We start from the raw sequence: 25,632 nt of genomic DNA on the forward strand, positions 1-25,632 counted from the left end.
CCAGGGATCTTCCTCAGCTGGCTGTCTTTGACAGACAGTTTTTGCAGATTTCAGAGTAACAGCCCTGTTAGTCTGTAGTCGCAAAAAGAAAAGGAGTACTTGTGGCACCTTAGAGACTAACCAATTTATTTGAGCATAAGCTTTCATGAGCTACAGCTCACTTCATCGGATGCAGTTTTTGCAGAGTAGCAACTGGGTAAGCTGCTCCACAGGAAGAGAGAGTACCCCTGAAGGGGAGGATATATGGCAGCTCTAGTATCCCAGCCCATGCTGAGCTAGGCGGCCTTTGGGAGTAAGGCTCCGAGGATCAGCTTTGGAATTGCACTTTTGGTGCATTGTAGCTAGTAAATATCCCACTGATCTGAATAGATTAGCTCAGGGAAAGGCTAAGCAGGTTTCTAAAGCTCCTAAAGCACTTGCAAATAGTCCTTACGAGCACATGATCACTAAGATCCCTCTTTTGTCTTCTGCAGGAGCCCCAGATCAGGACATCTGCTGGAAGGTATTGAGATATTCCATCCCTTTTAAAGAAGACTCAAATCAGGCCAGTCTGCCAGGAATCACTGAGGTGGTGATGTAGTTTCCCCTCCTAAAAAAGCTCCAGATAAGAACATTCCCTGCCTGCCAACACTGGCATATTGATGGTATTTCTCCTTCTAAGGAACCCAAGATCAAAACATTTCCTACTGGGGCCGTGAACACCAGGCTGTTAATAAAGTTCCTCCTTCTAAATGAGCCCCAGACCTGAATACTTAAGTATTGAAGTGTCTTGTCTCTTGAGCCTTTATTGCTTCTTTTCTTTGCAGTTCCCTCCCTAAGGCAGCACACCTGAGGAAACGTCTTTCCCCTGGCATGGGCTATGTCAGACTTTGTAGAGCATGCCCCTTGTGAGAACTTTGAGGCCAATGTGTTTGCCAAGAGCCGATGCCAGAATTGTTTTCGGGCAGTTGGTGCTCACCACCAGCCCAGCAACCAGGTGAGCTTTTCATGTGACCTGGAGGGCTATGAATATTTCATGAGAGGCTCCATTGTTTTGGGCTGTGACTGCCTGAGTTCAGTGGATGCAAATTCTCAACACTGCCGCCCAATGAGGCTTTTTGGATTTCACTGGGGGGGCTGAAATTTCCTCTGTGCACAGAATCCATCATTTAATTACTCCCTAGTGCTCTGATGAATTCTGAGCCCTGATCAAAGAGGGGACTAGTGCTGTACTACCAGGAAGGGAGGTCTGGAAGTTAGGATTGAGGTGCATTCATTGGCTGTTCTGCGTGGGAAGTCTCAGGGCTGGAATAGCAAGTGGGGGGTGGCAGGTCAGGATTGAGAGGCATCGGTGAATAGTGAGTATGGGGGAAAGGTGGGACTGGAATAGCAGAGCCAATACAGATCAGGATGGAGATGTAGGCTTAAAGCTATGCATGTGTAATAGTGGGGGGTGCTACCGTATGTTTAAAATTTTCCTTTTGAGGAAAGCCATTGGTGCAGGATGGGGAAAGGATACAGAGCCTTTCACCTTGTCACTGCTTGAAGCAGCCCGAGTTAGTAGAGACTGAAGGTCTGATGGCCTCTGGCACCCACATCACAACTGACCCTGATTGGTCCCCTTGCTGATAGTCTCAGCAGAGAAGCCAAGGTCTGAACAGACCATGGAGACCAAACTCTCCTTCATCCCCAGGGCAGGGCGAGGTGCATTAGTGAGGACTGGTGCCAGTGAGGCTCACACTGCAGCTGTCCCTGCTGTACATGTCTGAGGGACAGAAGACTTTGGTCTCCCAGGCTGTTGATCAGACACATTTCATCAGTGCCAAACTCACTTTAGAAATGCACTGTGGGCCAGGTGTGTCACCTGTCTGCTCCCTGCCCTGCTGCTAGTGGGAGAGCGTGATGCCCCATCCCAGCATGGGGTGCCAGCTGGTTTCATGTTCACAGAGGGCTTCGTGTTGTTCATTGTTCTCTGGGAGTGATCAGCCCAGGATTATGAAATAGTAATGAGGCTCCTACTCTCTCTGGCTCTGGGCCTCTAGAGTTACCGCTCCCTTGCCTGCGATCTGCTCAGAGCTGTCTCCTCTGAGCGAATCCCAGCGAGGGCGACACAATGGAGGGAAAGCTGCGCTGACAGCCAGGCTGCTTGGAACCTTCCCCCTCGCTGCTCCTATGCTGGGAAGGTAACTGGGCTTGGGAGAAGGGGGAGGCCAGCACCCTGGGGAAATGCCAGAGCCCTTATAGAGCGGGAGAGGGAGGGGCGTTGGCTCCAGTCCTCCCTTCGGACTACACCCTCCTCCCCCCGGTCGGGGCATCAGTTCTCGTGTGATGGGCAGTGTCTGACCTCCTGAGCAAAGCCAGACTCTGGCATTTCCCACTTGTTTGGTGAGCCTGGCAGGTGACAGCTGTAACAGAGGGCACTTATCTGATCAAGTTAAGTCCTGGGGCTCTCCTGGGAAGGTTTCCCCTTCCTCCTCCTGGCCTGACACCCCAGATATCCCTCTCCTCCACCATGTCCTTCAAGTGTTCGCTTGGATTCAGTGCCCCATCCCTCTTTTCCCTCACTCGATCTCTGTCTTGGGGTGACTGGATCCCTAGGAGATGGAAGGTAACTGCTCCAGCATCCAACAGGGCCTTGCTAGGCCTCTCTCTGGACTGCTGAGGAATGAGAAGAATAGCTTGAATGTGAGAGATCACGGAACAGTGAGGGGATCCAGCACTCCTGGAAGCAGGCTGGTGTTAGGGAGATGCCCTGAGAGACAGGGTAGGAATGAAAGGAAGGAGGATGAGACTGATAAGAAAGGCAACCTCCCCACTAGCCCTTGGAACGGTGGAGTCACCAGTACCTCCCCTTCCTCCCTGCAGGTGCCAGAGGAACATACTGTGGAGGCCCCACACAGTGGTGCCACCTGTGGGCCAGACCCAGGTGGACTTTGGGACCCCGTGTGCATCTTAGCTCCCCAGTGTGAGTTGTATGTGTGTGCGGGCTTCGACGAGGGGACTGAGGGGTGAGTATTGAACTGTGGGAGGGGAAGCACTTCGCTGACAGGGATCCCTGCTAGGTAAATAATATGGGGAGGGGAGGGGTAGATGTTATCCCATGATAGGAGAAGGTAGGTGGGTGTCTTACCGTTGATCCCTGCTTGTTGTGCAAGGGGCAGATGGGGCAAACTCTGAAAACCCACCATCACCAGTGGCACTAGCCAGGCTCCTCACTGGCAGACTCAGTAGAGGCCAAGGGCTGAATGGGCCATGGAGACTGGACTCCCCTCTTCCTCAGCCTCTCCAGAGCCGGTCTGTGGCCCACTGGCAGAGTGCGACATGTGGGGAGCCCTCGCTGACACTGTCCAGCCTGGCCCGCTCTGGGGATTGAGGAGTTGGGTCTCTAGGGCTGTTTAATCTGGGCCGTTCCAGCAGAGCCGCGCTCACGCAGCTTTCCATGCCTGCCCGCGGTAACACGTTCAGCTGAACAATCACCACCAGCTGTTTGTGTTTCCCTGCCTCACAGCTGGCAGGAGAGCTTGGTGTACACCCAGCTCAGCAGCCGAGCCCAGGACAAGCACGGAGAAACCAGCCCCAGTACTGATATCTGCACCGACCCCGGAACCAGCGCCACGCTCTCTGGGGTGAGATGGGGTCGTCTTGTCTTTTGGATTGGGCTGTTTGATTCCCCCTATGCCTTAACCCCTCAGACCACTTTCCCTGGGCTCCTGAGATGAGCAGAACCCAAAAGATAAAGGGTAAATAGGCCCGTATTGAGATATTCTGGGGAACTGCAGAGTGCTGGGTAATTGGGTGTGGGGAGGATAGATGTTGATGTCATAGGCACAATCCCAAGGGACCTTTAATACCCACAAAGTAAACTCCCCTAAAGAGCACATCAGCTAATGCTGGGAGTCCACATTTATTCTCAGGGCTCAGACCATTCCCCACAGCACCCCCTATTGGCTAAGGCTGAGACAGGAATAACTGATTGTTCCCCCAAGCCAGTATTCCTACACCATTCCCTATCATGCTTGCTGAAGATAGAGGTTGGCCGTGGAGTAACGATGCACTCGCAATAGCTAGCATGTCTGTACTACTCCCTGCAGTGCCTCCTACTGGAAGAGTCTGGGATTGAAGTGGCTGTGAGCTCCACACAGCACGTGTAGCTGCATCATTCCCCATAGCACCTCCAGCCAGAAGAGTCTGGGACAGTAGCTTTCTGCATCCTTTGTACCGACGTGGTCTGTTTCATTCCTCAGGACTGTGAAATGACCAGGCTGCTGGACAGCATTTTGGGATTGGGCAAACAAGACATGATGAACTACACTGGCCAGAGGAAAGAGGTGCAGATTGGAGCCCTGCAGTCAGACAGACTCAGGTGGGGTCAGACCATATCCTGTGGATCCTGGGGGAGAACAGAGTCCCAGAGCTTCATGAAAGAAATCTCCCCTCGGAAAGCAGGTTTGGTTTTCTCCTGCCGTAGACCATAGTTCAGGATATAGGTGGCTCATTCTCCATGTGGGGTTAGTCTTGGAGTCTCTGGATCAAGGCTCTATTTAGATTGTAACCTCTTTGGGGCAGGGATTGTCTCTTACTCTGTACAGTGCCTGGCAGAATGGGGTCCAGTCTCAGCTGGTCCTTAGGCACTACTGTATTAAACGTGATAAATAGTAACAATAGAGCCCAGGGTCTGTGCAGTTTTGCTCCAGTGTCCCTATGCTTCTCAGCCTCGCCTGCAGTTCTCAACCCAATGTCTGTGCAGTTCTGGTTTTGAAGTCTTTGTGGTTCTTGGTGTCCAAGTGCTCCTAGCCTAGCAGCTGCAGTTCTGAACGCAGTGTCTGCAGGGTACTAGGTCTTGTCCATGTTGTTCTGGATTGTCTCTGGCTCTTATCCCAATATCCACTTTGTATCAGATCTGACCCACTGCTGGTTTTGGCCACGCTGCTCCTGTGTGAGGGAGGGGATGTATCTGCCTCTTGGAGATTCCCTAACCTCAATCTTCTGTTTCCCTCCCAGAATCCAGTCCTGGGAGGCAGAGCGCTGGAGATGGCTGGGGAAAGCATCAGATGGAGAGCGGTTATTTCTCTCTGGAACGCCGGAAATCTGACCCCACCTGGGTCTCCTCCCCGCCACGAGCCAGCCATGGTGCTTTGCCCATGCTCAGTGACCCGATAAGGGCTGGCAGGCGTCTCACTTCCTCCGTCAGCTCATTGGACTCTGACCTACCTGGGTACACGAGGGGCGGTGGCGAGGAGCGACATGGCCTGGTGCGGCAGGAATACATGGTGTTGGCTGATCTGCCCAAGCCCAAGCGGATCAGTCACAGGGAGGCATTTGACCAGGAACGCAGCAGCTCCCGCACTCGGAGCCCAGGCCGGGCAGAGGTGGAGCGGATCTTTGGATACGAGCGCAGGTGAAACATGGAGCGGGGGTGTGTGTGTGTTGTGTGTGTTTTTAACAGGTGAGCTGTCCCAGGGTTGATATCACCGAACGCCTGATTTTTGGAGGTACGTGAGCGCCCACTGCTCTGCTGAGTGCCTGCAAGTCAGCCCCTCCCATTGGTGCTCACATTGAGTTTAAATATGGCTCTCTAACTCAGTTTAAAGACTAGTGTAGACGGGGCTGGAGGCAGGGCCTCCATCCCTCTGTGTGGGGCCTCCTGGGAACTTCCAAATCTGAGTGTTAAAGTTATAGTGTCCATAGCTGGCAGGGTGAGGATGTGGGGAGAGGAAATGGAGGGAAGAGCAAGTCTAAGGTGTGAGAGTTTAGATGGGGAGGAGAGATGACGGTGGATACAGAGCACGAGTGGAAGTAAAAACAGAGTGGACAGTCTCGTGGTTGGGGTGGGAAATAGGAGGGGTAGATGGGGTGTGGAAAGCATTATTGGGGTGCAGAACATGAGGGGGAAAGGAGCCATGAGGGTGAGTGGAGAGCATGCCTAGGGATCATGGGGAAGATAGGGAGTGTATTGGGTCTGAGGAGATGCAGGTAATTGAGGAGTGTAGAGCATGTGGGGGATGGTTGATGTAGAAGAGAGCTCAGAATGGGAGGCAGATATGGGCACAGACAGAGCAGTTCATGTTAGACTCTGATGAAGCTGGGAACCCAAACTCAGAAATATGGTATCACACTCTCTGTCCTACTGTGGCTTGTGAAGGCTAGGGCTGGTGAGGACTCTTGAAGCCCAGACAGAAGAGCACCTGTGATTGTCTTTGTGTGTGGTTGTTAGGAAGTCTGAGACGCTGGAGGCGTTCCAGGCCCTGGAGGAGGGCCTCCTGGACCGGCTAGATGGCAAGACCCCACTGCTGGCCAAAGAAGGTCGATTAGGCAGGAGGCAGTCCAGCCCCAGCCTGTACAGAGAGGTGAGTTGCTGGACTCATCACCAGCCCCTTCCTTAGCCAGATAGCAGTAGACACAGCCCAGCCCTGGCTTCCTTTCAGCAAACATCTTCTCAAGCTGTGTCTTGTCCCCATCACCTTTTCTGTTCTCTCTCTGTGCCACACAACTCTGTCTTCTTCTCTTATTATCACCTCCACTCCTCCCTTTCCACTTGATTCCCAGATCCTTCTCTGTCCCCATCCCCTTTCTCTGTGTGTGCCCCACTTCTGTCCCTATTGCAAAATTAGACCACTGCTCCTTCACTGGTTGGGTGAGAGGGGCCACTTCTTTACGCATGGGAGAGGCTGCTCTGCTTGTGTGCAGTTGCATGTGCACTCCACTGCCCCCTATTGGAGCTTAAGACATGTTGATGTTTGAAAATTCTCTCTGGGGGCGGAGCTAAGTGCTGCAGGTAGGTCTGTGCATTACTGCCCCCTACTGTAATACAAAAACAACGAGGAGTCCGGTGGCACCTTAAAGACTAACAGATTTATTTGGGCATAAGCTTTCATGTGTAAAAAACCGACTTCTTCAGATGCATGGAGTGACAATTACAGATACAAGGCATAAATATATATTGGCACATGAAGAGAAGGGAGTTACCTTACAAGTGGAGAACCAATAATGAAGCCCAATTCAGTCAGGGTGGATGTAGTCCACTCCCAGTAATTGAGGAGGAGGTATCAATACCAATAGAGGGAAAATTGCTCTTGTAGTGAGCCAGCCACTCCCAGTCCCTATTCAAGCCCAAATTGATGGTGTTTGATTGAAGTTTGCAAATGAATTGTAGCTCTGCAGTTTCTCTTTGAAGTCTGTTTTTTGAAGTTTTTTTTTTTCTTGAAGAATGGCTACTTTTAAATCTGGTATTGAATGTCCAGGGAGATTGAAGTTTTCTCCTACTGGCTTTTGTATGTTACCATTCCTGATGTCTGATTTGTGTCCATGTATCCTTTTACGTAGCAAAAAGTATAATACAATACTGTAATACAATGTACTGTAATACAGTGGCCCTGCTGACATACAGTAGTGCCCCTTCCTTTGTAGGCCATCAGTAACAAGATCCAAGGGCTGGAAGTTGAAGGTAGACAAATTCAGACTGGAAATAGCATGTAAATTTTTAACAGTGAAGGTAATTAACCACTGGGACAATTTGCCATGGGCTGTGGTGGATTCTCCATCACTGGCAATTTTAAAATCAAGATTGGATGTTTTTTTACAAGATCTGCTCTAGTTCATAAACGAATCCTTTGGGGAAGATCTATGGCCCATGTTATGCAGGAGGTCAGACTAGGTTATTATATAGTGGTTCCTTCTAGCCTTGGAATCTATGAACCGAATGGTCTCCATGTGCTAATTGCCTCTTTCTCCGAATGTGCATGAGGGATGTGGACAAGCTCGTTAGAGAACTCATTCCTTTATCCTTCCTCTGATCTCATCCCTAGGGGAACAAGAGGCTCCCACAGCAGCTGGAGCAGCATGACAGAGGCAGAGGAGAAGCCCTGCGCTCAGTGAGCCTGGCTTGGCGATCAGAGAGAGACTGGAGGAGCCGAGTGGAGTCCATGTGCCACGTGAGTACAGATAAGTGCCTGGATAGAGAAAGGGTGCCTCTTCAGCCCTCAAATCCTGAAAAACACACAGATAGTAACTGGAAAAGCCAGAGGGATTCCCTGCACCCCACAAACTCCGGGAAGAGTTCAGATTACAGTTGGACTGGCCGAGGGGGGCACCTGTGCTTCGTGAGTCCTGGGAAGCAGACAGAGAGCAACTGGAAGAGCCCAAGGGAGACCCACCCTCTGAGTCCAGTGACGAGGACTGAGAGAAAGGGGAAAGGTGCAAAAGAGCCCCTGCACCCTGTGAGTGCTGGAAAACACATGAGTGAACGACAGAGCCTAGAGAAGAAACGCCACCCTGTGAGTCTGGGGAAATGCACAGAGCGTGATCAGAAGGGCCACGGCAAATCACTGCGCCCCGTGAGTCCAGCCGGGAAGCCAGAGAGGGACTGGAGTAGCCAGGCAGAGACCCTGCGCCCCAGGAGTCCAACTAGGCAGCCGGAGAGGGACTGGAGGAGCCAGGCAGAGACCATGAGTCCAGCCGGGAAGCCAAAGAGGGACTGGAGGAGCCAGGCAGAGACCCTGCGCCCCAGGAGTCCAACTAGGCAGCCGGAGAGGGACTGGAGGAGCCAGGCAGAGACCATGAGTCCAGCCAGGAAGCTGGAGAGGGACTGGAGGAGCCGGGCAGAGACCCTGCGTCCCAGGAGTCCAACTAGGCAGCCGGAGAGGGACTGGAGGAGCCGGGCAGAGACCCTGCCCCCCAGGAGTCAAACTCAAAGATCAGAAAACAACTGGAAGACCCAAGAGGAGTGTTTGTGCCACATGAATCCAATGCAACAGCTAGAAAGGGACTGGAGAAGCCAAGGAGAATGTCTGTACTCAGTGAGCTCAGGGCACCAACCAGAGACCATGAGGAAAAGCCCTGTGAGTCCAAGTCAAAGGTCAGAGAGTGACTGGAAGAGCCATGAGCGGTCCCTAGACTTAAGCTCAGAGAAGCAATTGGAGAATGACAGGGGCAAAGAGGAGACCCTCTTGCATCAAGTGAGTAGATCTATGGAGGAGTGAGAGTCCTGAGGGAACCCGTGGCTGATGGGAATCCCTCCCCCAGCAGATCCAAACCCTGGCAATCAATCCTCAGTTTCCACAGAGCTGGAGAATCCCATTCTTTGCAGCCCCACCCAATGAATAGCACAGAGGTTGGCTTCTCCTCTGGTGTTCAGCTCTGGCCCATTCCTTGTGATGCCTCCTGCTGGCCAGGACAGAAATAGAGCTCTGCCCCTGCATTTTACCCTTTCTCCTGGTGTCCCCTATTGGCCTGAATGAAGAGTGCTTTGTCCTCAGCACTCTGGGGATGAATTTCTGCAGGAGTATGCTGGGAGATGGGCACATGCTTATGGAGAGCGTGGGAGAGGGCAGAATCCTAGGGCTTAGATCCTGATTTCTCTCCCTGTAGTCCCAGCTAGATCGAGGCACACCCCAACCCCTCAACAATGCCAGCTCCATGGGAAGCCAAGATCTTTATTTGAACACTAACGGGCAACGCAAAAAGGTACTCCAGAAACTGGGGAGGAAGGGGGCACTGGGGCGGGGGAGAGCGTGGTGTATGTGTGTGTGCATGAGGGAACCTGTCAGAAGCTCCCAGAGGGAGTAGGATGACAGGGAATTGGCTGGGTCATTCTCTGTGACAAAGGCTGTTGGCCTCTCATGCAGGTGCTGTCTCAGCATGCAGCACCTCTCTCTCTCTCTCTCTCTCTGACACCATGTCTGAGCGAGTCTCTGCTTGAAAGGCAGCTGTGAGGCACTGAATTGCTGTTTTTTGTGAGAGGTGGGTAAATGTATTTGCAATTGCACCTCCCCCTCCCAATCCATTTCCCATGCTTGTTAGCACATTATACACACTAATTCTTCCAATACCACTCCATTAGGCAGGAAAACATTACTCCCCCTATTTCACAGGTGGGGAAACTGAGGCCCAGAGAGGCAAAGCGATGTGCCCAAGGCCACAGTGAGAGTTGGTGGCATAACTGGGTTTAAAATGCGAGAGTTTCTGGCTCCCAATGTTGAGCTCAGCCCAACCTCTCTCTCTCTTTGTCATATCCTATGATAAGATGTAGTGACTATTGCATATGGATAAGAGGAGGGGCTTATTTTACAAATAGAATCAAAAGTGAGTGATTGTGCCGGTGCTCTTGTGATTTAGAAATGATCTCTCAAGTGAATTTGATGCTGATGAAAGGTACCAGCCTATCTGATAATTCTGGAGCCTGAATCTTCTGTTGAACCCAGGTCATGTGCTGTCTTCCCGGCCTCCCCACCCGCAGTGTGCCTTAGCCCTCCCCTGGAAAGATCTCCTCATAGAGAGGGGAGTTGTCTCCATGCCCCATTCACACTTCTGCTGAGAATGCCAAGGAGGGGGCCAATGCAGGAGCATCATGAGGGTACATTTGTTGGGGGATGTGGGCATCGCTCTGAACTGTGACTTATCAACTCATTTCCCGTGAAGCATCAGACAGCTGTCAGATGGGAATGCCTTGCACTCAGTGTCCCCCAAGGTTGGATTTGAATGGGTGACCCGCATGCCATTCCCAATCCCCTGAGCCATGAAACTCTTGATCTAGAATTGAAAGACTCTGTATCCCACCCCCCATCTCTGAACCAGCCACCCTGTACAGGGAGGTTGTGTGTGTCCCTCTTCTGAAGTTTGTATTGTTTGTGCTAACAACACTGAAGTTGCTTCTGGCTTGTTTTCCCCTCCTTTGTAGGGGGCATCTTCTCAGTGCTGAGGTGTCTTGGAGCCCTGGCCATATGAGAGAACTGGCTCCAGCTAAACAGCAGCAAGGGTTCAAATCTTTCCTCCTTCCTTCCCCCATCCTGCCCTTCACCTCCCCCACAGGGGCTATTAAAATGCAAATACTCTTGAGTATCAGGCTGTCACTTGGTGGGAGGCCCAGCACTCTCTCCTCCCCTTCCTGGAGCTCCTATTGCTTACTTTCCTCACTTCTGTGCAGCTGAAAGCAAACTGGGCCCTGAGGGAAGGTGCCCTTTTCTCCTTGGCATTTGTTCTTTCTTAGTGCCCTCCTCTCTTGGCCAGGCTGTTGAACACAGAAAGAGGGAAGTGGAGGGCCACAAGGGTTACACATCTCTAAGTGTTTTCTATAGTACCTGTCACCATAGTATCTGTGTGCTGCACCCCCATTAATGCATTTAGCCTCACAACACCTCTGTGAGCTGGGGAAAGGTTATTAGCTCCATTCTACAGATATGGCAGCTGTGGTACAGAGAGATTGAATGACCTACAGAAAGTCCAGTAGGAAGCCTGTGATAGAGATGAGAATTTGACTCAGACCTCCTGAGGCTCAGTCCAATGCTTGCTTTAACCACAGGACTACCCTTCCTTCTTACACTTCACCCTGACCCCAACATACACCTCTCCAATTGCCTGGTCCCTTAAAGACGCACAGTCTGGTTGCAAATGGTCATAGGCAATATCATGTAGTTGTAACTGTGTCAATCCCAGAATAAGAGAGAGATAAGGTGGGTGAGGTAATGGCTTTTATTGGACCAACTTCTGCTGGTGAGAGAGACAAGCTTTTGAGAGAGCTTTTCTTCAGATGTGGCTTGAAAGCTTGTCTCTCTCACAGGACTGGCTCTAGGCACCAGCAAAGCAAGCACATGCTTGAGGCGGCATAATTCCAGGGTCAGCATTCCGGCCATCCCTTTTTTTTTTTGCTTGGGCAGTTGTGCTCTGAGCTTGGGGCGGCAAAAAACCTAGAGCCGGCCCTGGTCTCTCACCAACAGAAGTTGGTCCAATAAAAGATAGTACCTCACCCACCTTGTCTGGCTATAGGCAATATCCAGAGCTTTGGCCCAGTCAGAGGCTCTGCTAGGCATATGAGCCTTTCTCAGATATCTGTAACCATGTGCCAATTTCCTGGTATCACTGAGGTTCATGGAGCCAGGTGCAGGGGGAAAAGATCAGCCAGTGTAATGGGAGATGCTGGGGATGGTGCAGAGGGAGAGGGGCTCTGCCCTGGGAGAAGATGGGGGACACTGAAGGTGGGCAGAGGGGGGAGGGCTCAGCCAAGGTTTGTATTCAGCTTGCCAGCTTCAGCCATGCTGTGGTTAGAGGAGCACATTCTCTGACCTTATTCCCCTTGTACTGCCAGTCAGTTACAGGGAAGATGTTTCTAAAGGAATTACATTAAATGGGTTAAGGTGCGTAGTTCAGAAGCAAACAAGGAAAGAGGCAAATCTGGTCTTCTGGCAATTACAGTTCATTCAGTCCCGAGCTACTTCTGGGGGCACAGAGATCTCATGATAATAAATTGGTTAGTCTCTAAGGTGCCACTAGTACTCCTTTTCTTTTTTCTCATGAGATCTCTGTAGAGAGTTATAAGGCCACTCTTCTGCTCACTTTTCTGTGAGGCTGAAGGCAAGAGGGCATTTTCATTCTCCTGCCCTTTCCTGTCTGACCGTCCTGCTGAAAGACAGGAAGCAGCAGTCAGAAGATCCTAGGTGCTACCAAGTGGAGGATGCCCTCTGTGGGCGCACAAGTTGTGATAGAGGAGCTCCGCCATGGGCAGTGCCTTCAGTTAGGAGCCGAGTGTGAACGTGGGGTGGCGGCTGAAGTTCTGGCCTGCCTCCAGCGGGCACCCCCCTCCCCCCTGCAGCTCTTCCTGCCAGGGGTCACCTGGTGTAACACTGTTGCATCTGTGCTGCTGATCCCTGAGGCTCTCCCTCGCCCCCTCCTAACACTGCTCCCTTCCTCATTGGCTGGCCAGCTTCCCCCCGGCTCCCCCATTGGCTACCGGCCCCTCCGGCCGTGTGCACGTCCCGGCTCCGCGCCCTCCCATTGGCCGGAGGGACCCTCCCAGGAAGTTTTTTTTTAAAAAAAAAAAAAAAGAAGAAGACGACGACGACGACGGGGGGAGGGGGCGGAAAAGTTTCTGGGCGGCTGGGAGCGAGCGGAGGGAAGGAGCCGACGGCGGGGCGGGCGCCGTGGGAGCGCTGAGGCCGGGACCCTGCACGGGCTGGGCTCCCCCGGCCAGCGCTGAGCCAGGGCCGCCCGCCCGCCCGCCATCATGACGGTGAGTCGCTGAGAACGAGCCGCGGGGTCCGGCCAGCGCCCGGTGGGTTTTACCGGGGCCGCCTCTCTCCTGGCGCGGTCGGGGGGGCTGCGCGGTGCCTGCGTGAGCCGGTGTCGTGCAGCTGCGGGCCGACGTCTGCTGTGCCGCGCCCCCCGCGGGGGCTGGGGCTCGCCCGGTCCTGAGCCGAGCTCGGGGGGTGGAGGGGACCCAGCCTCTGGCTCTTCGGCTCGGCTGGGGGGTCCTGCCGTGCGCGTTCGGGAGGCGCCCGTTTCTGCAGTCTCTGGGCTGCTGGTCCCCTTGCATGGATCCCCCCCAGCCGCCAGCCTGGCCTCCCCACCGCCCCTGGCACTGCCCGGCTCTTGTGGTTTTCGTTGCCTTTTCTTATTAACAGGAAGTTAAGCAGCAGCTGTTTGCTGGGGCCCCGGGGCGGGTGGGTCTCTTGGGATGGCATGACTGCCTGTGCGAGGGGCCGGCCCGCTTTGGGGTGGGGGCTAGCGGAGGCACGTGCAGAGGGGGTTGTAGGCATGATGCCATCTCTGGGGGCAGCAGGGGCCGGCACGTGAGAGGTGGGACCGCAGAACGGGGGCGGGGCGGGGCTCTCCGAGACTGGTAACAGAGGAGGGTCTGCTCCGAGGCGACTGTCAGGGGGGCATTGGCTGTGCATACAGAGGGCAGGGAGGGGAGAAGGAGTGAGTGGGGGAGCAGGGCAAGGAGTTTTTTCCTCCTGCCCAGCTTGAAAAGGGAGAGAGACCCTGGTCTCAGAGAGCAGGGAGTAGAGATTGTCAGGCTGGGTCCTGGGCTGCATGGGGACCCATGGCGTGTGAGCGGGTGGGCTGGTGGCCAGGCTGGCTGGAGTCCTGCTGGAACTGGATGGGGAGGCACCAAGGGAGGCCGGGATGCGATGACCCTGAGCGCTGTCATGAGCTGTCAGCCTACGCTTCCTTGCAGCATCACAACATCCTGCAGCTTTTCCTGTCCTTCCTGGTGACACCCCCTCCTTTTCCTCCTCCCCCTCCCCCATGTGGGGGCAGGCAGAGAGGGGCTCATGGCATGGGAACTTTGCCCAGCCTGGGCGAAGGAGTGGAGCTCCCTGGTGAGACACCGTGTTGTATTTCTCCTCCCCACCACCCCCCAAAATAATACAATGAATCTTCCCCCGTCACTAACCCCTCCCTCCTTCTCTTCATTTGTCTGTGTTTTCCCTGATTTGGGGAGAGCAGATCTACCTTGGGAAACAGCCAAGCAGTGCCCATGACTGTGGTGGAATGGCTGTTATCTCTAGGAGAGCTGGGTTCCCGCCGATTAGATACCCACGACTTAACAAATGCACTGCCTAAAGCTCTATTTTTTTTTCCCTGTTCTGCCCAGATTTGCTGATCCAAGCACCCCCTGCTAATTCAACCCAGGAGGCTCTTCCCCACTCACTTCATCTCAGTCCTCAGCTGCAGCACCTCTGTGTGTTGATCTCCACCTCAGATATTTCAGTCCTGGGCAGGGAGGGTGGATGTGTGAAACACACCAACAGAAACTAAGATGCCAAACTTGCATCACTGATGACCTTGTTCAGGATTTGAACGTGGCCTTTATTTAGAAGCGAGAGGCCCTTGCACTGAACCCTGCTGTGCTGCTGTCTCCAGCACACACTGTAAAAGAGGATGTGGTTTCGGGGAGAGGCAGCAGTTGCCTCTCTCTGCTGAGGGTGGTACGGGAAGGGGACCAGCATTCCTAGGCCCTGGAGGGGGAAGGTTGCTGCACACAGCAGAATAATGGAGGTGACAGGCTGGGCTGTGCATCCTTGCGCCTGCAGGCAGTTTTCACAGGGATAGGCAGAGCACAACATCCACTTGCTTTCATAGCACGAATGAAATTGGGAGCTGTGTGGGCCCTTGATCCAGTGGGGGAGTAACTCTGCTTCTGTCCTGAGTCCTCTGTCACGTGAATACCCTTGTATTAACAAGGTGAGGGGGAAGGGTGTCTCCCTGGAGCTGAAATGTTTCAAAAGTCACTGTGTATGACAGAGAAAATGGAGCTGTTTCTGGCCAGTGGCCCTGGGGAACATCTGGGGAAACACAGGAGGTGGTGCTGGTCCCCAGAAGTTAGAATTGGAAAAGACCTATCAGATCACCCAGTCCCTCTCCCTGCAGCCAGGGTAGGATTGTCCCCTAAAGGATGCTTCCATAGGGTTCTAGCCAGTCTGGTTTTAAAAGTTTAAGGGATGGGGCCTCCACCGCCCCCCACCCACCCTTGACATACTACTCCATAGCCTAATAGACCTAACTGTGGGGAAGTGTCTTCTGAATGTTCCCTTTCTTTGCTTAATTCCTTATTTCTAAGCTATACCCCCTGGTACCACCCTAATTCCTTTCCTTCTTTGGTGTTTACATTCTTCAGATATTTGCAGACTGTTATCATGTCCCCCACAGTCATCACTTAGCCAGGCTAAGCATATTCAGCTCTTATTGTAAACCAGTCACTCCAGCCCCCTGAGCACTTCTTCTCCAGAGCCCTTCCAACTTGTCAATCTCTTTCTAGCAGTGTGGTGTACAGAAGTGAATGAAACACTCTGGGTGGGGCACACCAAAGCTAAGTAGTCCTTGCACAAGGCCTCTGGACATGCAGCCTAAAACAGCATTTAAGGATGGCTGTTTTTTCTGTTTTGCTGCCACATCTGATTGCAAACTTGTCTCTAGTTTGCTGTCTGCTGTCACCCAAGGCCCCTCAACATCCCTGCTTTCCAGCTTCTCCCTCCTGCTGAATCTCCATGTTTCAGAATATTTTTCCCCAGACACATTATACCATGCTGTTCCAAATGGAATCTCCTTTTTAGCATGCTGCCCATTGGCTAGATTCCGTGCTGTGCTTCCTGGGACAGAAGGTGCAGCTTGTGTGGGAGAGGGGGCAAAGGTGGCTTTAAGCCATCTCTTGCACCTCTTGAAGTACCAGCCCTAGTGTAAGTTACCACAGCCCCAGGGCTGTCCTAAAACTTATGGCAGCCTCCCCACAGCTGCCTATAGGCTGCTCTGCAACCCCGAATAGCTATAAAGAAAGTGCCACAGTCAAGAAGACCCCTCATAACCCTGGTGCACCCCCACGTGTGCGGCTGCAAGGGAAGCAATACAAGGCCACATATCCTGCCCTTATGTTTTTCCTGTGTTGGGGGAATTCTTCCTGAAGCCATCCTTTATGGTTCCTATACTAGACATGGGGGCTGGAGTAGGGTGTCAGAATCTGGACCAGTGGTGCTAATATGTTGTTGAAGTCCTCTGGCATTGCTGTGTCCCTTCTGGGGTTTGCAGCTCCTCCCAATGTAATATTCTCTGCTAATATCCGTTAACTTGATGATTAATGCTCTGAGAGTGTAAATCACAAATAAGTTGAGACTTTGCACTGATCCTTGTGGCAACCTCACTAGACATCTGACCTCTTGCTCAGTATACTGCTATTTTATCATTCCCCCTTTTTTTGGGGGTAATAGTCGGGTTTTAATCTTCCTGACCATGGTATTTATCCAAGGCCATTGGAACCGATTTATCGGTTAAGATTTTGTAAAGAGACTGAATCAAATGCATTACTAAAATCCAAGTTTGACACGTACTCTGTCCCTGTGTTTGTTAGATTTTTTTTTTTTTTACGCATTACAAAAATTAGGCTTGACTTTTATAAGTCCCTGCGGCTTATTAGGTTATCTATTACTCACCATGAAGTTCTGGGAAGCTGCAATGTGGACATCTGGTGGAACAGAGAATGATGCCATACTGCATCTGGGGACAAAGGGTGGGATTGGCTAGCAACTGTGGGGCTGGCTTTGCTCGGTGACCTCAGGGTACCTTGGTTTAATATGTGGGAGGGTATCGTTTGCGATGCACATGTGTTTGGCAGCATGTTGGTTTTATGTTCCATTTCCCTCCCTGCCCCGCCCCCAGTTCACAGCCAGCTGTGGGGGCGCTGGATTGGAAGGGGGAGCAGCAGGAGGTGGGGAGCACCTGCTGCATAGATGCAACCACATAATGTGAGGAGCGTTGGGGGAGGCATGTGGGGGAAGCCTGGAGTGACTGTGGGGTGGACAACATCAACAGGATGGTAAAAGATTGGGGGAAGGGTGTGTATCTCCCTCCGTGTCCCCCACCCTCAGGCTGCTCTAGGCGAAGGCAAGCCAGCAGCTGCCTAGCCCAGGAGATTTCTGGCAACTCTAGGGTGTGAGCTCTCCACAATAACCTGCCCTGGTGCCAGCTAACTGTCCGGGTGGACCCCCTGCACGTTAACAGTTTCTTAATGCTATTTCAGGGCCCTAGATCAAAGGGAATTAACAAACTGTGCTCCCTGTGTGCATTAACACTCACTGAAACCTCAGCGTGGGCTATGTGGCTAGAGGGCCTGTCGAGGTGGAGGCAGCTGCTGCCTGGGAGGAGCCTGCCACCTGGTTTGGCCCCTGGTGGGCTGCCTCAGGATGAGGGGCCCTCTAGGTGGGTGGCAACCAGGTAAGTGGCATTCCTGCTCCCCTCTGCCTCCCAAATCCTATGCCAGTGGTTCTCAAACTATTGTTCTGGTGACCCCTTTCACACAGCAAGCCTCTGAGTGCAACTCCCTAATAAATGAAAAACACTTTTTTACATATTTAACGTATTATAAATGCTGGAGGCAAATCAGGGTTTGGGGTGGAGGCTGACAGCTCATGACCCCCTGAGGGGTCCCAACCCCCAGTTTGAGAACCCCTGTTCTATACCCACTCCTCTCCATCCCCCCCACTTCCCTCTGTGTCTTAGCCCATCTGCCATCCAGGGTCTTGCCCCCACTCTTATCTCCCACTTCATTTGCCACCAACCAGAGATGTCGGGGGGAGGAGGGTGAAAGGGCCATTGTCTACCCACATCCACCCCATCTCTCTCAAAAACCTGGCTGGGAGAGAGCATGCCATGGCCTGGCTGACCAGCTCCAAGGTCCCACTCTGTGGTGTTCTGGCAGCTGAGCCCCCAATCTGCTGGCTGCTGCAGGGACCGATGGGTCTGTCCCCTGAGGGCCTCTGGCTCACCAGCAGGGAGGGGAAGGTTAGGAGTGTGGGGAGGCAGCGTCTTTGAGAGGGTTGGGGGAGCAATGCACGCACGCATGCACTCCTTCTGGTGCCTCTGCCCCTGACCCCCAGGGTCTGCCTCCTTCCCCAGTCATCCTGCTCCACTGTACCCTGCCCCCCCCCCTCCCCCAGCTGTGTCTGGAGTCCTTTTCCTTATGCTGTTGGCTCCCTCTTCAAGCATCCTGCCCCTGTGTCTTATCTTCCCACCCCACCTGTCCCATTATCTTCTCCCTGCCCCGTTTTCCTAGCCCCCCATCCCATTGGTCCACCCTTGTGTCCTGGTCTCCCCTTGGTCCTAGCCCCCATCCCCACCCCAGGTCCTGACTCCAGTTCCCCTGTATTATCCCCTCCATTGTTCCACCCATCTATTTTGTGGGGCCTCTCTCCTTCCTCATGTCAGGGACCCCTTTCTGGCCTGTTGCAGCTTCTGGTGTACCCTTGGGTGCCCTTCAGAGTCTCACACCGAAGGGTTTGCTCAGGATGGGGATCCAGAGTCCATCTGGACAGGGCGGCAGCTGCAGTCCTATGCTGTGAGTCCCAGCAAATGGCACACTTGGGGATAGATCCCTAATGCAAGGCTGCTGGCTCCTTGGGGTGGGGGACCCCAGTGGAGATCCTTCACGGGAAGCCTGTTTATGGAGGAGTAAGCTGCTGTATTTGCCACTCTGTCATAATGAAAGGGGAACTGACTGGAGGGGGATGTCAGAGTCACTCCTGTCTGCATGGGGCATCCCCTTTGAAATGTGGGCACTGTTGAAAAGGAGTCACTTAGGTCCCATGCACCTTTATACCAGATGATGACAGGGGGAGGTCATGTACCCATCCAGGCCAGAGCTGTCTATAGCTGGGTTTAGCATCATAGTTTGATCCAGTCCATATGGACCAGATTTTCCCTTGTATACTTATTTGAAATAAGCTTCGCCCCACAAATCCCCAAGTATAAGGGCTCTGCCCCTTACCTGCTGGGGGCTTCACCCACGTTGTTCAAACCTGGCGACCATGTTAAGGAGTTGTTAATGTGCGCAGGGTACACGCTGGTGGTAGGAGGGGAGCGGGCAGCATACTGACCTACTCCCTAAGGTGGCATGTTTTGAGCAGCCTCTGCCCACCCTGCAGCCTTGGTGCTGGAGGTGAAGAGTGGAAGCCTGGGTCACCAGGCTCCAGTTTCCAGGTGTCTCTGCTTCCGTGTGGCATATCCTGTCCCTGCAATTGGACGCTCCCAGCCCCGGGAGACAGGGATAGGATGGGCCTGCAGCTGTAATAACAGGTGGCCCGCCCCCCTTCCCCTCACCCATAGGCTGGTTGGGTTTGGGGCAGGCTGACACTCTGCTGCTGCCTGCTGTAACCTTGGGTGTAACCTAAGAGCTCAGCCTTGGGAGATGAAACGGGAGAAAGCTTCACCCAGTTGGGCCGCGAGAGATCTGGGCTTATGTGGCCAGCTGGCACCAGGTGGATGTTTCCTGGATTAATCAGAAGCTCTTGGAGTGCTAAGTACCCACCCCGTGGCGGAGCTGCTCCCCGCACCAGCCCCTTCCTGGGTGGAGCATGTGGCAGTTAGGGATACTCAGCAGCAGCCTGCCCCAGGCTGGCAAATGTGGTACAGCTGACACTCAGGTACAGCTCTAATATTTCCTCTTCCCCCTCTCGCCACTGCTGGCTGACCAAGTTTAGTTGCTGGGGCTTGAATGGGGCAGGAGGAGCATGTGTGTGGTGGAGGGAGGCGGTAAGAGAGACTGGCCTTGAGAACTCAGCAACTGAGCCGAATTCATCTCTGATGTAGCTCCCCTGAAGTTCATGGTGTTCAAGGAGGGATGGGTTTGGTAGAGCAAGGAAGAGCAATTGCCCTGCATCAGCTGTTCCCAGTTCCAGCCCTGAAATGGGAGGAAGAACTGGTTATGCTGCAGCAGCAGGGTGAGGTTTGGAAAGGGTGGCGGCACCTCCCCCATGGCTGTCGGTGAGCTGGAATAGTATTCACACATGGCTGCGTGCAGTAGGGAGGCTGGGGGAGCAGTCGGGGTGTTTTATGGCACAGAAACACTCCTGCATTTAAGAAAGAGAAATTAGTTTCTGGATTCTAGTACTGGCTCTGACTTGTCCTGTGGCCTTGGGCAAGTCGTTTAATATTGCGTGTTTCCCCATCTGCTCTGAAATGATATTTACTTCATGCACAGCCAGGATGAGGGTTGATAATGTGGAGCTGTTCCTGCCTTTATTAAGTGCTCGGTGTTGGTGTCAAAGCATGGCCCCAGGCTCTGGGGGAGCGCTGGATTTGGAATGGGTTTCAGTAGTTTTGTGACCAACTCCTTTCCAAACTCAGCTGATTCAGTGGCCATGCAAGCTGTTTTTTGCGGGGCGGGGGGAGAGAATATAAAAAAAATCTCTGAATAAATGTCAGCAAAGCAACTTGTGGAAACTTCCCTGGTGCATACCTACCTTTACTTCTTTAACCCCTCCTTCCCAGGCTTCCTCAGGCAGGAATACCTGCCTGTCACTGTATGAGGAGCCATCCCCTCTGCTACTTGGTCCTAAATCCATGTGGGTTTGGAGGACGGGATGCTGGACTGTCCTTGCTTGCTCACATTGTACCACGGGGCTCCATTCCAGTCACTGCTCGACCTGGAGTTGTGGAATCCGTGTCATTCCTGACTACCAAACTCTGCCGAGTCTCAGTCCCAGCCCAGTTGTTAACCCACTGCTCTCTGTCTGTCTCCAGCCGGATCTCCTCAATTTCAAGAAGGGATGGATGTCCATACTGGATGAGCTGGGAGAGGTAAGATGGATGGTGGGTGTGTGACACCCAGAGGTCTCTCTCCTCCCCAGTCCCTATCAAAGACCCCTGTGTACCCAGAGGCTTGCCTTCTCCATTGTGACTGTATCCCTTGCTGGGGAAGGTGGAGGTGAGCTGCTGACTTAGACTCTCCCCATCGTGGCTGAACTCTGCCAAGGAAATTCCCTGGCTCAGGTGCCTAATTTGCTGTGTGCAGTCCAGTCGCCATCATACAGTTCCATCAGCGTCCTCTCGCTGGTCCGCTCCCAGCTGACTGATAGAAAGGGGGTGGGGGGAGGTATCTTTGGAGGAGGAAGGGGACAGTTGGACTTGGAAGCTGCCTTCTGGGCAAGAGGGGTGAAAAGTCAGTAAGCAGAATACCCTCCCCTGTTCCAACACATTTCGTTGGTAATCTAGTCTGTTCATTTCTCCCTGTCTCTCCTGTTTACTTCCCCTCTCCTTCGCTGTTCTGTCGGCAGTGGAAGAAACACTGGTTTGTGCTGACAGACTCGAGCCTGAGATATTATAGGGACTCGAATGCTGAGGAGGTAAGAATGGGGAATGCGCTTTGACCTGTTTGTTCTTTCCTTGGGGTAGGGTGGTGGTGTGATCCTGGAGCTGCCTTGTGCCCTTCCCAGAGGGGAGCGTGCTTTGCTCCTGGTGGAAGGGGACTGCAAAGGTGGCAGAGCTTATTATATAGCTTAGCTGCAACCTCTCCAGTGCCTGGGTCTGAAAAGGCATCAAAAAAATTAATGACTAGAATATGGGACCTCAGCTCCAGCAAGGATGGGAAAGATATTCTGAGTGGGCATAGACTGAATGGGAAGTAAGGAGAATCTCATGCTTCCAGCTGGGATACAGGCAGCACTGGGGAGATGGCATGAGGTTTGCTCGGGGAGCCACTGGTGGTCTTGGGCTTGTTTCAGGCCGATGAGCTGGATGGTGAGATCGACCTGCGCTCTTGCACAGAAGTGACGGAATATGCCGTGCAACGCAACTATGGCTTCCAGATACACGTGAGTACCTGCAGCCATGCAAACTTGTACTGGGCTCCTGTTGGAGCTTGCGAGCTAAGCAGAGTCAGGGCCGGTCAGTTCTTGTACGGGAGCCCTCCAAGGTTACCCAGGTCTGCAGGAAGCGGCTAACGCTCACCCCTCTCAGTGAACGCAGTCCTCCAGGAGAATGCAAAGAGCTGCTGTGCTACTACTGTGTGTGACATTTTCAGATGAGATTGCCAGCCAGGACCCTGAGGGTTTGTGGCCCCTGATTCCATGGCAATTCTGGCAAGAGCAGGAGTGTTAATCCAAGAGACCTAGGCTAATTCCAGCTTGGATAACTAGATTTTTGCTTCCTTCAGCTATCCCACTGAAATTGCTTGGAGATGGGATTCTTCTTCATTCCCTTTCTGTCCTGAAGAACTGCTGGGTACTGTTGCCATGTATTGTTAACAGTACACCTGCTATCAATAGTATCAACTTGCCTCTATTGTGATTGATGTCACATCACACAAGCTGCTTATCCCACTGATTTGTAATCCGCTCTGTTACCTTGTATTCTCCCCCATCCCCATATCTATCTGTTTGAGCCACCTGTTGTATCTCATAATGTACTTAGTCCTTGCCCTGAAGATCTTACAATCTATCTTGTTCTCTGTACAGCACCTGGCACAATGAGGCCAGGGCCTCTAGGAGCTGCTGTAATACCAATAATTCATTTCTGTGCGCAGAAATTGAGCTGTGCGTGTGTAGCTTGGTTCTGATGTGATCTAGGATGCTTGGGGTTATAAGGCACTACATCAGTGCAGGAGGGGGATATATTGCAGGGTAGGGGTGGATGGAGCCATGCTGGGAGTTCTAGCTGACCTTCCCTGGTAATGAAATGACTACAAGGGACCTTAGCTTAACAGCAGACTCTGCCCGGTGTTCTGTAGGGATGGCAGGGAGCAGATGGTATGGTATCTCATGGGCAAGGAGAGGGAGGGAGCCTAAGCATAGGCTCACTGTTTTGCTGACAGGCGAACCCCAAAGGTTATTTCACCTTGCTTGTGAAATCTGTCTTAGAAAAGAGAGAGCAAACCCTAATAGCGGGAACAAACAAAACAAAAGAAAGTATTTCTTCACACGACACACAGTCAACCTGTGGAACTCCTTGCCAGAGGATGTTGTGAAGGCCAAGATTATAACAGGGTTCAAAAAAGAACTAGATAAGTTCATGGAGGATAGGTCCATCACTGGCTATTAGCCAGGATGGGCAGATTATGTCCCTAGCCTCTGTTTGCTGGAAGCTGGGAATGGGCGACAGGCTGGATCACTCAGTGATTACCTGTTCTGCCCATTCCTTCAGGGGCACCTGGCATTGGCCACGGTCAGAAGACAGGATACAGAGCTAGATGGACCTTTGGTCTGACCTAGTATGGCTGTTCTTACGTTGTACTTCACCCAGGGGACCTACCTCCCCAGCACCCCGGGAGCGCAGATGGACATACACAACCTTAACAGAGACAGAGGAGCTGGGGGGTTTTGCAGGGGCGGAGGATGTCTTGGAAGCTGACCTGTTAACTGGCACCTGTCTAGCAGTGCCCAAGCGATGAATTAACCTCCGCTTATGCCTTTTGAGGGCCTGTCTTTTGTTGGTGTGACAGGAGAGCAGAGAAGGACTGTTAAGACCCTACTGGTGGCTGTCCTCTGACTCTGGGCTATCAAAGACAGGCTTCTCCCAGCTCTGCTTGATGGCGCGCCCTGCAGTCTGGAGAGCGAGTGGGTGTTGCCCATTATCCTGCACTGTGGCAGTGGGGAGGGTGTCATTGCGTGTTGTGGGCTGAGCCCCCTTTGGCGTCTCTCTCTTTCAGACAAAGGATGCCACCTTCACCCTGTCAGCAATGACCTCGGGGATCCGGCGGAACTGGATCGAGGCACTAAGGAAGAATGTGCGCCCAGCCAGTGCACCGGATGTCACAAAGTATGTCTGTCTGGGAAAGCCGCCGCCCTCCCCCCCACACACCCCCATCCATGGCTCTGTGTCAGCACCTTGGCCACAAGCAGACAATCCTTTCTGGGACAGGAGAGGTCTCCTCGTCCTCCGCTCCCACCTTGGCGTGAGAGAAGATGCTTTGCCAGTCATGCTTGCTTGCCGCAGTAATACTCGTGAGGGTATCACGGGGGTATCCAGTCTTACCATGTCAGCGGGTGAGTGTGGGAGGAAGCTCTCTGGGGCTTTGTACTCAGGGTCCTGCTGGGTGACCCAAGGGCAGAAAACGTCTCCCAGGATCCTTTGAAGAGTCGAGAAGTGATGGCTGGCTGGCTGCTTTGCAGTGACCCACTCTTTTCCTCCAATCATTTCACCACCAGTCCCCTGACCAACTGCAGGTCAGCAACAGAGAGTCTGAAGGAAACCGACAACACCAAGACTGGATTTACCTTTCTCTTTCCCTGCTCCCCTTTTGCATGTAAGAGTCCCACTAGGGTAAGGGGGTGGCACTAGAGTGCACAGCTGGTGGGCTCTGTTCTAGAGACTGGAGCTCAAGCTCGGATCAAAATGTGTGTCGCTGGAGCTGGGTCTGGTTCTCCCCACTCTACAGGAAGTCTGTTCCCATTGCAAAGCCACTGGGAGGTTTGGCGTGACAGGCTGGCTGTGCTCTGGAGGTTCCTAGGACTGGAATTGCAAGGGGTGTGGCTGCAGGCTAGGCTTGCAGTGCATCGGCAGGAGTATGCATGGGCTGTTTGCACAATGCTTGCCTGCATGACTTCCAGCAGCCTCGTGTGTGTGTCTGTCTGTCTCTCTCTCTCTCTCTCTCATGCCTTTGTGCTCTGATTTTCAGGCTATCTGACTGCAATAAGGAAAACTCCTTCCGCAGCTGCGTCCCCCAGAAAGGCTCCCTCAGGTCAGAGGAGCAGTGGCCAGGCTTGGGGTTGGAGGTTATCTCCAAGGGCAGTAACCGGAAGGTGGATGGGCCTCACCACACCTTTGACTACGTGGAGCTGTCCCCCTTGCAGCAGGGCCCCTTGAATCAGGGGTCCCTGCAGCGGACGAGAGGCAGTTTGAGGGGGATCTCTGACCGAGTCACCAAGCACGAGGACCTGGAACGGGACCTGGCCCTCCGCTCTGCGGAGAGGCGGAAGTGGTTTGAGGCTCCCGACACCGGGGTCCTGCAGGGCGACGGCCCAGCAGGGGCCCTCTGCTGGAAGGCATGTGAGCAGGAGCTTCTGGGGCCCTCCCTGTCGGAGGACCAGCGTAGTCGGCTGAGTGAAGAGATTGAGAAGAAATGGCTGGAGCTGGAACGGCTTCCCCTGAAGGAGCCTAAGCGCCTTCCCCTGACAGCACTGCTGAACCAGAGCAAGGGGGGCCATGGAGACACGAGGGAGGCGCTGGAGAAAGAGGTAGGAGCTGTCTGTCTTTGGGGCCCCATTTCCTCCTTCCCAGGTTGGGAGAGGGACTCTCCTTATTCCCAGGCCCCTTTGGGCCAGGGGCTCAGCAAGACTCTAGGCCAAAGTGCTGGGGTCACAGCAAGCCCTTGTTACACCGTCTGCTCCCGCTGCCGGCCCTCCATGGATAGGGAAAGCAGCACCATTTGCCACCTCTGGGTCGGGAGACTTCTAACTTGCATAGCAGGTTCATAGACCCTTGCTTTGAGAAGCAGCTTGTCCATATATCAGAGACCCCCAGGCCAAATTCAGCCCTAGTATAAATTGATGAAATGCCATTGACTTAAATGGAGTTGAGCCTGTTTACACTAGGGACACCTAAACCTCTTGCCCTGCCCTTCATAACTGGGGTTTAACCCGACCAACTTAGCCCTGGCAGCAGTGAGCGTGTCACTAG

The 25,632-nt window shown here is 53.2% G+C and overlaps 1 protein-coding gene and 1 long non-coding RNA gene across 6 annotated transcripts in view; one reads left to right on the forward strand and one right to left on the reverse strand.

Annotated features, from left to right (window-relative positions):
- Window positions 1-844: 844 nt before the first annotated feature.
- The window catches only part of TRIOBP (TRIO and F-actin binding protein), a 36,153-nt gene continuing 11,365 nt past the window's right edge, over window positions 845-25,632 (forward strand). For 2 of the 5 annotated variants that reach the window (XM_075123810.1, XM_075123814.1), the window contains exons 1-13: window positions 845-976; window positions 2,845-2,987; window positions 3,488-3,605; window positions 4,224-4,425; window positions 4,981-5,377; window positions 6,194-6,326; window positions 7,785-8,933; window positions 9,346-9,441; window positions 20,761-20,817; window positions 21,294-21,362; window positions 21,741-21,830; window positions 23,663-23,772; window positions 24,632-25,190. In XM_075123810.1, coding sequence (XP_074979911.1) covers window positions 860-976; window positions 2,845-2,987; window positions 3,488-3,605; window positions 4,224-4,425; window positions 4,981-5,377; window positions 6,194-6,326; window positions 7,785-8,933; window positions 9,346-9,441; window positions 20,761-20,817; window positions 21,294-21,362; window positions 21,741-21,830; window positions 23,663-23,772; window positions 24,632-25,190 — 3,240 coding nt within the window. In that variant the 5' untranslated portion in view covers window positions 845-859. Of the gene's footprint in view, window positions 977-2,844; window positions 2,988-3,487; window positions 3,606-4,223; window positions 4,426-4,980; window positions 5,378-6,193; window positions 6,327-7,784; window positions 8,934-9,345; window positions 9,442-12,818; window positions 12,980-19,446; window positions 19,662-20,760; window positions 20,818-21,293; window positions 21,363-21,740; window positions 21,831-23,662; window positions 23,773-24,631; window positions 25,191-25,632 lie in introns of those variants that run through there. The other 3 variants (XM_075123816.1, XM_048833644.2, XM_048833636.2) reach the window with 3 other exon arrangements.
- On the reverse strand, window positions 6,810-19,354 carry LOC142070261 (uncharacterized). Its single transcript, XR_012666238.1, has 2 exons — window positions 19,007-19,354; window positions 6,810-7,965 (listed from the first exon to the last, which is right to left on the reverse strand). It is a non-coding gene; the product is annotated as an uncharacterized LOC142070261 (long non-coding RNA).

This window comes from Caretta caretta, chromosome 1 (assembly GCF_965140235.1).
Source record: "Caretta caretta isolate rCarCar2 chromosome 1, rCarCar1.hap1, whole genome shotgun sequence".
Lineage (NCBI taxonomy): Eukaryota > Metazoa > Chordata > Testudines > Cheloniidae > Caretta > Caretta caretta.